This window comes from Plecotus auritus (genome assembly GCF_963455305.1).
Source record: "Plecotus auritus genome assembly, chromosome: X".
Taxonomy (NCBI): domain Eukaryota; kingdom Metazoa; phylum Chordata; class Mammalia; order Chiroptera; family Vespertilionidae; genus Plecotus; species Plecotus auritus.
In genome coordinates, this window is record NC_137784.1 from 135,410,612 (window position 1) to 135,425,013 (window position 14,402).

A 14,402-nucleotide genomic window follows, 5' to 3' on the forward strand; every position below is an offset into this window, starting at 1 on the left:
TCAATTTCACTTTTTTTCTGCATTGCCTTGGGCAAAAAAAAAACAACCCAAAAACAATGTAAGTTTCACTATTCATTAACTGGGGCCAACAACTCTTCAAAAAAAATTGCAGTTGCTAAAAGTTAAATGAATTGCTTCAGAAATTGCGGTGGTTATTTTTTATGTTCCACAGTGTCCTTCCTTCTCATGCATTAAAAGTTACACATAGCCCTAGCCGGTTTTGTTCAGTGGCTAGAGCATTGGCCTGCGAACTGAAAGGTCCCAGGTTCGATTCCGGTCAAGGGCACATGCCCAGGTTGTGGGCTCCATCCCCAGTGGGGGACTTGCAGGAGGCAGCCGATCCATGATTCTCATCATGGATGTTTCTCTCTCTCTCTACCTCTTCCTTCCTCTCTGAAATCAACAAAAATATATTTTTTAAAAAGCTACACGTATTAGCCCTGGCTGGTGCCACTCAGTGGAGTGTCCACCCATGTACTCAAGGGTCGAGGGTTCACATTGGGCACGGACCAGGATTGCAGATTCAATCTCGCCCTCGGTGTGGATGCCTACAGGAGGCAACCAATGGATATCTCTCTCTCACATCGATGCTTTTCTCTCTCTCTCTCTTCCTCCCTCCCTTCCACGCTCTCTAGGAAATCAATAGAAAAAAATATCCTCGGGTGAGGATTACCAACAACAACAAAAGAGCTACACGTATTATTTTTTTTTTCCTGAAATGAAAATTCCACCTTCCAGAGAATTTCAGCGTACTTTAACTTAATCCAATTAATCCACTCCGCTTCCTTTCCCATGATGCATCGCTCCTTCTCCCTCTTTCCTGGGAAAGGCAGTAAATACCATGAAGCAACTCTGTGGGTGCTAGGAGTTGAGGTGCAAATCCTAAACATGTATCATCACGCCCCGCCACTGGTGATTCTGTGAGACCAAGGGCTGACAGGGAGGGAATCTTGTTCCTCGCCTGTATACTCCGGCCATGGAGAACACTACAACTCCCAGGATGCCTCTCTGCCACGCCCCGCCCCCACTCCTCAGCTACAAAGTGTGTACCATCAATACTAGGCAACATGGCTTCCGGAAGTGGAAGGAAGAGGCTTCACCACTTTTGAAGCGGTGAGGAGCGGTAGGAGAGGAAAAAAAAAAGATAGAAGTGACCAGAGCCCGTCATTGCTTTTATCCTCCCAATCTTTCCTAAATCCCGTTGGCCGCATCCCTCCTCTCCCCCCAAATCCAATCAGTGGTTTCTTCCCACCCCGCCCTCGCTCCCGCGCTCCCGCCCCTCGGGAATGCTTTTCCCACCCCCTCGCCCCCCGCGGAGTGCGCACGCGCTCGCCCCCAGCTTCGCGCCCAGATCGCCGCTCAGCTCGCTCGCGCAGCCGCAGCCGCCGTCTCGTCTGCCCGCCGACGAAGCATGGGCGTCCAGGGCTTCCAGGAGTTCCTGGAGAAGCGCTGTCCCGGGGCCGTGGTCCCCGTGGACCTTCTCAAACTCGCACGCACGGTCTCGCGCCAGCAGCAGCAGTTCCAGCATTGCCAGCTGCCGCCTCCGGTGGCCCTAGCGCCCGGGGCTCCGCGCGTCGCCAGGGGACCCGGTCCTCTGCAGCCGCCGCTCCCGCCCCCTGGCTTGGGCGCCTACTCCGGGGGCGCGGGGCCGACTCGGCACCATCACCCGGCTCACCACTTCCACCACCATGGCCAGGGGCATCCCGGCCTACACCCGCCGCCCCCGCCGCCGCCGCCCCCTCCCCCTCCGCTTCCAGGGGCTCGGGTGCTGGTAGACGCGGGCTCGGCGCTGCAGCGGCTCTATGGCGGCTACCAGACGGATTGGGTGTGTGGCGGCCAGTGGAACGCCATGCTGGGCTACTTGTCAGCGCTGTGCCAGGCTTGTGCCTATCCCGGCGGCGAGGGCCTGGAGCTGGTCGTCATGTTCCCCGGGGGCCTGGGCAAGGACCGGCTAGCTGAGTGGGGCCGTCGGTGCCAGACTGAGCGGCAGACAGCGCAACTGATCGTGGGACACGTGGGCAACAAGGGCACCCCTCCTCCACGGGCCTGGTTCCTGCCACCGGCCTGCCTGAGCCACTGCGTGAGGCTGGCACTCATCCGTTTCCGGGTCAAGGTGAGGGAAGGGCCCTATCTTAATATGCCCCACACCTGTTCCCTCCTAACTGAACACCTACCCACCCATCCCCCCACTTAACTGCCTCCCCTCCACCCATTTACCGCCCAACTAACCCATTTGCCTACCTACCCTCGATCATTTTATCCATCTACCCACCCCTTCAAACCATCCCTTATCCATTCGCTCACCTCCTTAACCACATTTCTACCCATGTCATCCCAATAACTCCCTTTACCTTCCATTTATCCAGTTGGCCTATCCCTGGGTTGTAGAAGAATTTCTTTTGTATCCCCAACTTTCTCCTCCTGTTTTCTGCCTAAAGCTGAAATGCCTTTTTCCAAATTTTTCCACTTGGCATCTCTCTTCTGTATGTCTCTTTCCAACCTTGAAGCAAATCAGTTAAACAGATGTTAATTGAACACCTTCTACAATATTTTTCCCCATTTTGACCTAGTGCTTCGCCCTCCCCCACCCGTATGTCCATTCAACCTTTTTTTTTTATTTCAACAGGTACCTCCTCCCGTAGCCTAAACACACAAGCAAAAAACAAACACACACAAAAAAACCACCCCACTGATTCAGTTACTGTTCAACAAGTATTAACTCACTGAGAATGAGAGATCGAAAAAACATGAGACATGGTCCTACGCTTGGAAAATCAAATACGTATACATGAAATATTTCTTTAGTGGTATAAATGTGTACGTGATTATGCCTTATGGTACATATTGCAAGTACAGTCCCTGTTTTGTGTGTTGGGGGGATATCTGGGGGCTAAAATGGTCAGGGGAGGTTGCCTTGAAGAAGTTGGTCCTCACCTGGGTCTTCAAAGATGGGTTGGATTTTGAATTGGTTGCTGGTTTGGGAGGAGGCTGCTTTAAGTGGGAGAAAGAAAATGAGCAGAAGCCAACGGAATATGAAGCGTGTGAGGCCCCATGGGCAGTTAAGTCTAATCTCCCCATGTAGTTGGTCACTGCATATGGGGCCTGGGGAAGAGCTTGGCAGCATCCCCAGTTCTTGGCACTGCTATTGCTCTGTTGCTTTCCCATGCTCTTAGGTTTCAAGTTCCTACGTGTGGGGAATAGCAAGGCTTGAGAAGTAAAGGAGGTGGGCAGGAAGAAGAAAAAAGTAGTGCAGGATTGGGTAGGACAAAACCTCAAATCCATTCAGCCACGATGGCTCTGAGGGATGTGCTCACAGTCAGAAGACAGGACAGGAAATTGTGGGAATCATAAACTAAAGAAATGGTGCTGCAGGGAGTAATGAAAAAAAAAAAAATCGCAGCTGAGACACTGAAAGACCCGCATAGAGAAGCTTACAGTGGTCATAGAGCTTGTGGCTAGAGTTCCGTCATACTGGACTCCTTGTGCTCAGCTTCAAATCTGTGCCTACGCTGGGGAAGTTATAGCTGCTTTTAATAATGAAAAATCCAATCATGAGCCCTGTCAAATGTACAAAGCCAAAAAAAATATATAACAAGCTCATTTTGCTTGCCTTCCTGACTGAACACTTTTTAGTAGATTCATCATTCATGGCTGTTCTTTCCAATTTGTTTTCATTGCTACCACCCAAGCTTTTTTTTTTTTTAATACATTTTTAAAAATTGATTTTATGGAGACAGGAAGAAGAGAGAGAGAAACATCGATCAGTTGCCTCCCATATGCTCCTGACTGAAGGCTCCTAACTGTAGGCTCCTGACCTGGGAATCAAACCCGCAACCTAGGTATGTGCCCTGACCGGGAATCCATCGGCTACCTTTTGGTGCCCAGGACGATGCTCAACCAACTGAGCCACACCGGCCAGGGCCCACCCAAGCTTGAAGGACTTTTTTTTTTTAATATATATAATTGATTTCAGAGAGGAAAGGAGAGGGAAAGAGAGAGAAACATCAATGATGAAAGAGAATCATTGATTGGCTGTCCCCTGCATGCCCCCCACTGGGGATCGAGCCCACAACCTGGGCATGTGCCCTTGACCGGAATTGAACCCGGGATCCTTCAGTCTGAACGCCGACGCTCTATCCACTGAGCCAAACCAGCCAGGGCATTGAAGGACTTTTTACCTCATTGTCATTATTAACTGGGTTGCTGGCAACAATGGCTATCATTGATAGAATGCTTAGTATGTGCCAGGTGCTAATTTATGTGCTTTAACAAAACAAAAACAAAAAAAAATTCTCTCATTTGATCCTCACAGTAACCCGTGAAACAGTCTTATTCCTTTTCCAAATCAGGAAACTGAGGCACAGGAAGTTTAGAAACTTGCCTGGAGTCACCCAGCAATAAATGGCAGAGCTGGGATTCTGGGACTCATGCCCAGGCTGTCTGGCTCCAAAGCTCATCCTCTTAACAACGGTGCTCTCTAAGAGGAATCTTTCTAAAGTGCCAGTGTGATTATGTCATTCCCACACTTGACTAAAATCTTCCCTGGCTCCTGGGTAAAGACAGGTCTGGGTTGTTCATTTATATAGGGTGTCCCCCCCAAAATGTATACACACTTCGAGTGATTATAAAGGCAGTGTTTATTAAAATACATTTCATTTTCATAATGTGATAGAATCAGCTGTTAAAGTGTGTATACATTTTTGGGGGACACCCTTGTATTACTCATTTATTGAGTGCTTGCTATATAGGCTGGGTACTGTGATGGTTGCTGAGGATTCAGAGGTGAATAAGAGGCCCCCTGCCCTCAATGAGGTCAGTTTAGTAAAATAGCCAGACTGAAAGCAGAATTGCAGATACTGTGGGCTAATTGCAAAAGATGATGCATGTGCCTAGGCTGGGGAAATTATAGCTGCTTTTAATAATGTGGCCCTTAGCCGAAACCGGTTTGGCTCAGTGGATAGAGCGTCGGCCTGCGGACTGAAAGGTCCCGGGTTCGATTCCGGTCAAGGGCATGTACCTTGGTTGCGGGCACATCCTCAGTGGGAGGTGTGCAGGAGGCAGCTGATCGATGTTTCTAGCTCTCTATCCCTCTCCCTCTCTGTAAAAAATCAATAAAATATATTTTAAAAAATAAAAAAAATAATGTGGCCCTTATGGGAGGGAATGGGGGGCATGCTTAATTCTCAGTGAGGGTGTGAATGTTGGAGGCGGCTTCACAGGCTGATGCTGAGTGTTGAAGGGGGCTGGGAAGAATAGTTCAGACAGTGCCCAAGGGTATGGAGACCGAAAATGGCCTGTTGTGAGCTCTGAATAAATTTTGATTGGAGTTTGGCAGGAGAGTTGAATGCTGAACATGGGTATGTGTTTTCCAGACTTTTTGGTACCCCAACAATAAAAAAAAAATTTAAATATATTTTTATTGATTTCAGAGAGGAAGGGAGAGGGAGAGAGAGGGAAACATCAATGCTGAGAGAGAATCATTGATCGGCTGCCTCTTGCAAGCCCCACACTGGGGATCGAGCCTGTAACCAGGTCATGTGCCCTGACCGGGAATAAAACCTGGGATCCTTGTCTACAAGCTGGTGCTCTATCCTGTGAGCCAAACTGGCTAGGGCTCAGTCAGAATTTTTGAGATGCAACCCTAAGGTAGGGCTACCAAGTTCATCAAAAAATAAGATGTAGCCAAAACCGGTTTGGCTCAGTGGATAGAGCGTCAGCCTGCGGACTGAAGGGTCCCAGGTTCGATTCCAGTCAAGGGCATGTACCTTGGTTGCGGGCACATACCCGGTAGGGAGTGTGCAGGAGGCAGCTGATCGATGTTTCTAACTCTCTATCCCTCTCCCTTCCTCTCTGAAAAATCAATAAAATATATTTAAAAAAAAATAAGATGTATGGATGGATGTGTGAGAAAGCAGATACAGTAAAATGGTAGAATCTTGGTGGTATCCGCGTGTTCAGTGTAAAATTATTTCAACTCTGCCATATATTTGAAATTTTTCATAATAAAATGTTCAGGGGGGGAAAAATCCCAGCAGCTCTCTTCCACCCGAGAAACACCATTTGGGGAATATATAAATTTTATTCCCCAAGCTAAATTATAAACAAGCTCTTTGATCTTTTCAGATTCTTCATAGTGTCTTGCATATTTTAGGTGCAGGATAAAATTTTTTCCCTGAATAAATAGGTCTGTGATCCTAAGAGAATGAAATGTAAGAGTAACTTAAAAAGTGTGGAATGTGGTTCTTAATTTAGTGAATTTAAGACTGGCTCCAAAATTGCATAGGTGAAGTTCTCTCTCCTGGTTCTGGTCAATGATTTTTTGTGGTAGTGCTTGTTGTTATTGTTATAGAAAACTTCCTGGTTTATAGCACAGATTCGAGAAGTGTTGGTTAAGAATCAATTGTGGTTTTGCTTTATGAAAGTTTTTCTTTTTTGAAGTTGAAACTGGATTATTTAATTTATGATAATAAAGACAACTTTAACTTATAGAAAAATGAATGTGGTTGGTGTATGCTGTTCGTGTCTTTTCAGATACATACTAGTTCTCACAGAACGGACTTGCCCAGTAAAAGGAGGTCTTTTTCGGTAGTTCGTGGACCAGATGTGATAGCTCCTTCCTGGGCCAAGACATCCGCTTCAGTTTTTGTTGTTGTTGTTGTTGTTAAATATGCTTTTATTGCTTTTTTAAAAGAGAGAGGGAGAGAAAGATAGAAACATGGATTGGCTGCCTCTTGCATGCCCCACACTGGGGATCGAGCCCGGGACCCCTCTGTCCGCAGGCCAACGTTCTAGCCACTGAGCCAAACTGGCTAGGACTCTGCTTTGGTTTTTTTAAAATATATTTTATTGATTTTTTACAGAGAGGAAGGGAGAGGGATAGATAGTTAGAAACATCAATGAGAGATAAACATTGATCAGCTGCCTCCTGCACACCCCCCACTGGGGACATGCCCCCATCCCAGGTACATGCCCTCCATCTGAATCGAACCTGGGACCCTTCAGTCCGCAGGCTGATGCTCCATCCACTGAGCCAAACCGGCCAGGGCTCCACTTTGGTTTTGATTGTCCCTGCAGGGATCAGAGTGGCTAGGTCTTCCTGTCCATTGGGCCACAGGATTTCTCTACTGAGATGGCCTACAGAGATGCAAATTGTGATGTTCTGCGCACCCTTCCCCCTACGTGAACCCACGTGCAGTCAGAAGTCAGCTAAAAGTACTGACTTGGGCCGAAATCGGTTTGGCTCGGTGGATAGAGCGTCGGCCTGCGGACTGGGGGGTCCCGGGTTCGATTCTGGTCAAGGGCACGTGCGTTGGTTGCGGGCACATCCGGTGGGAGGTGTGCAGGGGGCAGCTGATCGATGTTTCTAGCTCTCTATCCCTCTCCCTTCCTCTCTGTAAAATATCAATAAAAATATTAAAAATAAATAAATAAAATACTGACTTGGAGTAACCAGCGACCCAGCGAGGGCCAGCATGTGACCCCGGATAGGGAGTTCCAAATCCGTGGCTTCTCCGTGGACACGTGTACTCCACTTGTGACCCGATTCCGTTGATTCCGTTGATTCCGTTGATTCCGTTGATTCCGTTGATTCCGTTGATTCCGTTGATTCCGTTGATTCCGTTTTGTACCTTTGCCTCAATGACGCAGCGGGGTCTAGCTTTCGGAGGCAGTAGCTCAGACGGATCTAAGATATTTTCAAAAAAGCGGCAACTACGCAGGGGGAATGACTGCGTCGTTTCGGATTTTCTAGTAGCTCTGCGCTGCCATTTTAGAAACGCTCCCCACCATCTTGAAGATAACAGATTTCACTTGCATGATCGGAATGATCTGTGTGCTTACCGTTTTTTAAAAAATGTATTCTAGGTTATGTACACACATATATTCCATTACAGTTTATGTTCAACATGGTTTTCTATTAGTTTCAGGTGTACAGCATAGTTACTGAAACTCTAGTGCTTCCAAACAAAACCCACTACTGTATTTCTCCTCCTCTTCGTGTTCTTCAGACCAGGCCGGAAACGGGCCTTTGTTCCCATCTCATTTTCCAATGTGATAGAAAGAGCTGGAGGGATAAATAAAAGATAAAATGCGGGGTTGGATGTTGAGCTTTAGACAAGGTAGGACTTCTTGTGAAAACATCCAGTGTATTTAATTGAGGTGAATTTTGTTATTTGGTGAGTTTCACTTATACATTCTACAAACCTGTGTAAGTGGTAAGCACCAGTAGCAGAAAAATTCAGTCAACCCACAAATGGCCAACCTGATCTCTTCCTAAGGGTTTCAGAAGCAGAGCAACCTAAAGCAGTTTTGGAATATAATTTGGGAGATGTGGGGCAGTTAGGGAATGAATACTTTGTTTTAAGGGTTAATATATATAGTAAACCCTCGATTTTGCAGAACTCAATTTAGCAGACTTTGGATCATTTCTGGTCCCTATTCATATGCTTTTAACCAAGATTTGCTTATAATTAAATTAACAGGTTATTTTGTGTTATTAATACACTGTTATTTTTAACAAATTTTAGGGAATAGGCTATATATTGTAAAAAAAAACAAACACTATAGTAATTTCACCGACATAAGTAAATATTACATATGTACAACTATAGTCTACATATTCAAATTCAAGTGTCACTGCTGGTAAACAGTATTTGGCAAATGATTAGCACATGATCACACCACCTCGCTATCAGGTGATTGGTTCTGTTGTCACCTGGTGTGACTTTCTGCAGCAGTTTTTGTTTTGTTTTGTTTTAATCCTCATCAGAGGATATTTTTCCATTGATTTTTAGAGAGAGTGGAAGAGAGAGAGAGAGAGAGAAATACTGATGTGAGAGAGAGACACATTGATTGGTTACATGTGCCCCAATCAGGGCCAGGGCCGGGGAGGAGCCTTGCAGCCTAGATATATGCCCTTGACTGGAATCAAACCCGGGACCCTTTGGTCCACAGGCCCACCACTGATCCAAACCGGCTATGGCTCTGCAGCAGTTTTAACACGCTGTCTGATGTTCCTATGTGTGCATTCGTTTGCTTTCAGTGACTGGTGAGTGTACACATTTACTAGACTATACAGTATAAATTTAAAATTACAGTAATACATATTTTTCTGTGAAATTAATCTTTTCATTCATAATTTTACACAAACATGTCTATGTAAGTAAAAACAGGTAAACTAATTTGTCAATTTTTTAACAATTTAGAAAACTTACTGGGTTATGTAACAGCCTTTTGGCTTCAGACACCTCTCACCCAAATTCTAAAAACCTCTGTTGTATCGAGGTTTTATTGTATTAGAAAAAAAGATAGTCACATGAAACCCACCATTTCACAGCTATGCTATTTGAAAATTGAGAGAGAGAGAGAGAGAGAGAGAGAGAGAAAGAGAGAGAGAGAGAGAAATATCGATGTGAGAGAGTAATGTTGATCGGTTGCCTCCTGCATGTGCCCCAACCAGGAATGGAACCTGCCACCTTTTGGTGTACAGGACGATGCTCCTGTGAGCAACGCTAGCCAAGGCTCACAGGTATGCTTCTTTAGAACAGGGCAATTAGAGAAGTGTGAGCTGATTAAAAGAAATTTATTAAGGTGCAGTACAGTGGAACCTTGGTTCTTGAACTTAATCCATTCCAGAAAGCTGTTCAAGACGGAATCATTTTTTCACATTAGAATTTAAGTTGAATTAATTCATTCCATACCCCCAAATGATTCCCTGTTTTAATCTTATATGCAGTACATCTCTGATGTACTGCTTAATCTATAAATAAACACTTTAAAAACAAAAAGGACAAGAAATGTAAAGGAATATTTAACAAAAAGGAAGTGAAATATACAGTAAAAAAATGAAAATTTAATCAGCAGCAGCAAAGACAAAAGAACACCAAAATATTCACAGCACAATTTCCTAAGATGTTAACAACATGAGGTTTAGTGGTAAACTGACTCATACACATGCATTCTCTCCTTTATTTGTCACCTTTGAGAGACGTGTGAATGATCATACAGGTATCAGCATGAAGGGTTTGTTGAATTCCTCAAACTTCTCCCATCTCAATTCTGTTCTAGTCCAAGTTGTTCACAGAAAAAATGTCTTGGTTCTTGAACCAAACTTCAGTTTTCTACCTGACAACCCTTTCTTGCTGATACCTCAGCATGATAAAAAAGCGTCTCTTAGGCAACAAACAAAGGAGCCAGTGCTTTTGTGGCTGGTGAAATCAATAGATTAGCACACACACACAAAAAAGAGGCCCCCAAGAATGCCATTGTTGCTAAGGATGTGAAAGAAACTGGTCACAGGCAATGGAAGAGGTAGAAAATCTGTTGTTGATTTGGATAAAGGAAAAGCAGTTAGGCGGAGGCAGTGATATGTGAACAAGCAAAGATGCTGCATGCTGACCCGAAGGACATCCCTGGACCAAATGCTGAAAGTGATTCCTTTAAGGCTAGTAGGGGTGGTTCGATAAATTTAAGAAAAGAAGTGTTTATTTGCACCTTAAACATTAGACATGCACTATATGTAAGAAAGGTTACAACAGAATCATTTGGGAGTCTGGAATGGATTAATTCAATTTACATTATATTTGATTGGGAAAAAATGATTCGGTTTTCGAAAAAATCACTTCTCCAACAGCCTTCCGGAAGGAATTGAGTTCGAGAACTGAGGTTCCACTGTATTACTATGTGAGCACCAAGTTGTATATAAAGTGCTTTTTAAATATCTTGTTTAATCCTCACAAGCTTGCAAGAATGCATGGTATTCTTCCCATTTACCAATTGAATAACTGAGGTGCATAGAGGTGAAATGATTTTTCCTTGGTCTGAATACTAGTCAGTGGTGGATAAAAGTCCTTGTTCTGGGTCTGTATTGCTCAAAGTCTCTTTCCACACTCTCACCATACAGTTTCCTTTGGTTCATACATCTTGTGTAAGATTGTGTATTTTTATTAGCCAGATAATATGCATAGATACAGGTAGAAAAGCAATAATTAAATTTATTGAGCACTTAGTTTGTGCCAGCATTGCTAAATGTGTGGTACTGCCAGGACAAGGCAAATGTGTAAGCTAAATGCCAAGTGAAAGAGTCAGATAGTGAGGTTATAAGAATTCAAAAGTAATCATCTCCTTTCTGCATTTTCAGTCTCTCCATCTCTGGTTTCTTTCACTTACAGTGTACGTGAATAACTTTAAAAAAAACAAAACTTCCCATTTAATTTTTTTTCATAATTGAGATTTTATTGTTTGTTTTGAGGATCAGTACACAGACATTTCAATTTGTACACAATTCTCAACATTCATACCAAAAATGTAAAGTTATGTAGTTGTGATTCTTTTCTAAACAGTTATTCCACTGACTTTCCAGCTTAAAATTTAGAGGCTAACTTTCCTTAAGAGTATCAAGTACCAATATCTTCAGATGTTGATAACGCTTTTACATCAAAGTCCCACTAATTCACAATTTAATATCATATATACTACATAATCAAATTTTCAGTCTTTCACAGGACATTGACAAAGTTACTAGGAAAACTGGACTACCACAACAAAGGTGTTACAGATGCACAAAATTCTGACAGGGAGAGCCAAGACCAAGGAGTGGTTTTCTTCAGGAAACAATTCTACCAAAAGCATGTGAATAGAAGTAATTTAAAAAGTTCAGGACATGGCAAACGCACGACTGACTCCAAATTGCCATTTAGTATGCTTTGTATTCTAGGATATAAAAACTACCCCCATCGCCCTAACCTGTTTGGCTCAGTGAATAGAGTGTCAGCCTGCGGACTGAAGGGTCCCAGCTTCGATTCCAGTCAAGGGCATGTACCTTGGTTGCAGGCACATCCCCAGTAGGGAGTGTACAGGAGGCAGCTGATCGATGTTTCTCTCTGTCCCTCTCCCTTCCTCTCTAAAAAATCAATAACATATATTAAAAAAAATAAAAACTACCCCCATCTATGGAATGTTAAGCTGACACCTAAGACAATCAGTCTCCCATATTCAATATCCCACTATTTTCTGGTTGTACCAAAAAATGAACAACCAGCAAATGATTTCACCTCTTAAAAGCATTTACACTTTAAAAAAATAGGATGAAGTGGAATTCCCTCCTTCTTAAAAATGTTTCTAGAGCTACTAAAAAAAACTTGCATTTACAAAATAGTTGATAAAATTATTCCTCTGGATTGTACAAGAAGGGAGACAGGACCACTGGTGAGACAAGGCATATGACATTAATCAGACTTGGCTTCTTTTTCTCCTGCTTCATCTGAGGCTGGACTTTCCTCGTTTTTAGTTTCTCCGTCTTCCGCAGGTAGATCTTTAGGTTCCTGGTCAGCCACATCGGCCTGCTTTCCCTTCTCCCCTTTTCCCTTTCCTTTGCACTTTTTTGTCCACAGATTTATCCTTTCCTGCCGCCTTTTTGGGCTTCGTTTCCACTTTTGCAGGAGCAGGTGTGGCCGACAAGCTGGCCGACCTCCTCTTGGGCTCCTCCTTGGCCGCCCCCTCCGCAGAGCAGACCTTCCTCTTGGGCATCGTGGGGGCGGGCCTGGTGGGTGCTGGGTGCCTGAGGGCCACAGCGCACCTAGTGGCTTGGCAAACCTGGGCTGCCTGGCTGCTGCCGCGTCTCCCGCCGCCCAAGCTGCTGAGACCCCCATTTACTTTTTTAAAAAAATATATTTTTACTGATTTCAGAGAGGAAGGGAGAGGGAGAGAGAGAGATGGAAACATCAAAGATGAGAGAGAGTCATTGATCGGCTGCCTCCTGCACACCCCTTCCTGAGGATCAAACCCACAACCCAAGCGTGTGCCCTTGACCAGAATTGAACCTGGAGCCCTTCAGTCCACAGGCTGGTGCTCTATCCACTGAGCCAAACCAGCTAGGGCTCATCCATTATTGTGATTTTAAATAGTAACTATATTCTGATGATTCCTAGAGTTCTTTCTTTACTCCCAACCTCTCTCATGAACTTGTGGCACAACTTAGGTCACTTCATCCAGCGGTCGCCAACCTTTTGGACCTCACGGACCACCAGTGGTCCACGGACCACCGGTTGGCGACTGCTGACTTAATCTAAAAAATATCCTCCAAGATGGAGCTCAGTAGTTTACCCTCAAATTTATTCTACTTTCTGTATTCTCTTTTTCTTTTAATCCTCACCTGAAGATATGTTTTTACTGATTTGAGAGAGAGAGAGAAGGAGAAACATTGACCAGCTGCCTCCCGTATGTGCCCCGACCGTGAATCAAACCCACAACCTCTTGGAGCATGGGACAACGCTCCACCAACTGAGCCACCGGGCCAGGGTTGTATTTTCTTTTTCTATGAATCTTGTCTCATCCATTTCAAGCCAGATACTCTTGAGATAATAAATGTTGTTGTTTTTTAAATACATTTTATTGATTTTGGGAGAGAAACATCGATCAGCTGCCTCCTGCACACCTCCCACTGGGGATGTGCTTGCAACCAAGGTACTTGCCCTTGACTGGAATCGAACCTGGGACCTTTCAGTCCACAGGCCAACACTCTATCCACTGAGCCAAACCGGTTACGGCGAGATAATAAATGTTTTTTAAGCCACTAAGTTTTGGGGGTGATTTATTATATAGAAATAGATAACAAAAATAGCATTGATTGTGGCGCTTGTTCTTTTTTAGCAGTTTTGATGAACATGAAATATTTTTTGTACCCACACCTATGAAAAGTAAACAAAAAGGTTATGTAAGAAAGTCACATATTTAAAGGAAAATTGAAGAGAGCCTTTTTTTTTGGAAGCTGTAAGAAATAAGGCAAGCCCCCAAATTCAGGGGTCCTGGTAGAATACAAAGCATACTTGGGAGCCAGGAAGCAAGGCAAATATCTTTACTTCTGTGCAGAAGGGTGCGCAGCATATGGTCTGGGAGCAAAGGCACACTGAGCAGGCAGTCTGCTGGGCTTTTTAGTCCTGACGCTCGTGACCTGTCCCTTACTCTTTTTTTAAAAAAATATATTTTATTGATATTTTGCAGAGAGGAAGGGAGAGGGATAGAGTGTTAGAAACATCGATGAGAGAGAAACATCGATCAGCTGCCTCCTGCACACCTCCCACTGGGGATGTGCCCACAACCAAGGTACATGCCCTTGACCGGAATCGAACCTGGGACCCTTGAGTCCGCAGGCCGACACTCTATCCACTGAGCCAAACCGGCCAGGGCTGTCCCTTACTCTTGATTGGAGCTCAGGCACACAGTCTTCTGTGATTGGCTAATTCAAAGGGAGCGGTTGGCCTTTGCCATTTCAAGATGGCAGCTGCCAAGTCACACAGTCCAAAATGGCTGCTGTCTAAACTGCTCTTTGACAGAAAAGATGACTTGTTTATTCTCACAAAGTGATGAGTTCCTCTATACCTAAATAAAATGTGTCTATTGAAAGA

General features: G+C 44.4%; 1 protein-coding gene and 1 pseudogene across 4 annotated transcripts in view; one reads left to right on the top strand and one right to left on the bottom strand.

Annotated features, from left to right (window-relative positions):
• Nucleotides 1-1,411: 1,411 nt before the first annotated feature.
• FAM120C (family with sequence similarity 120 member C) overlaps nucleotides 1,412-14,402 on the top strand; it is a gene marked incomplete at its 5' end in the record, with an annotated part of 77,889 nt that continues 64,898 nt past the window's right edge. For all 3 annotated transcript variants that reach the window (XR_013959759.1, XM_080652434.1, XM_080652435.1), the window contains one exon: nucleotides 1,412-2,113. Coding sequence is in view for 2 of the 3 variants with exons in the window: in XM_080652434.1 (XP_080508560.1) it covers nucleotides 1,412-2,113 (702 nt within the window). The remainder of the gene's footprint in view (nucleotides 2,114-14,402) is intronic.
• Nucleotides 12,225-12,525, bottom strand: LOC308239313 (non-histone chromosomal protein HMG-14-like; annotated as a pseudogene). The gene has a single exon. The product of its transcript is annotated as a non-histone chromosomal protein HMG-14-like (transcript).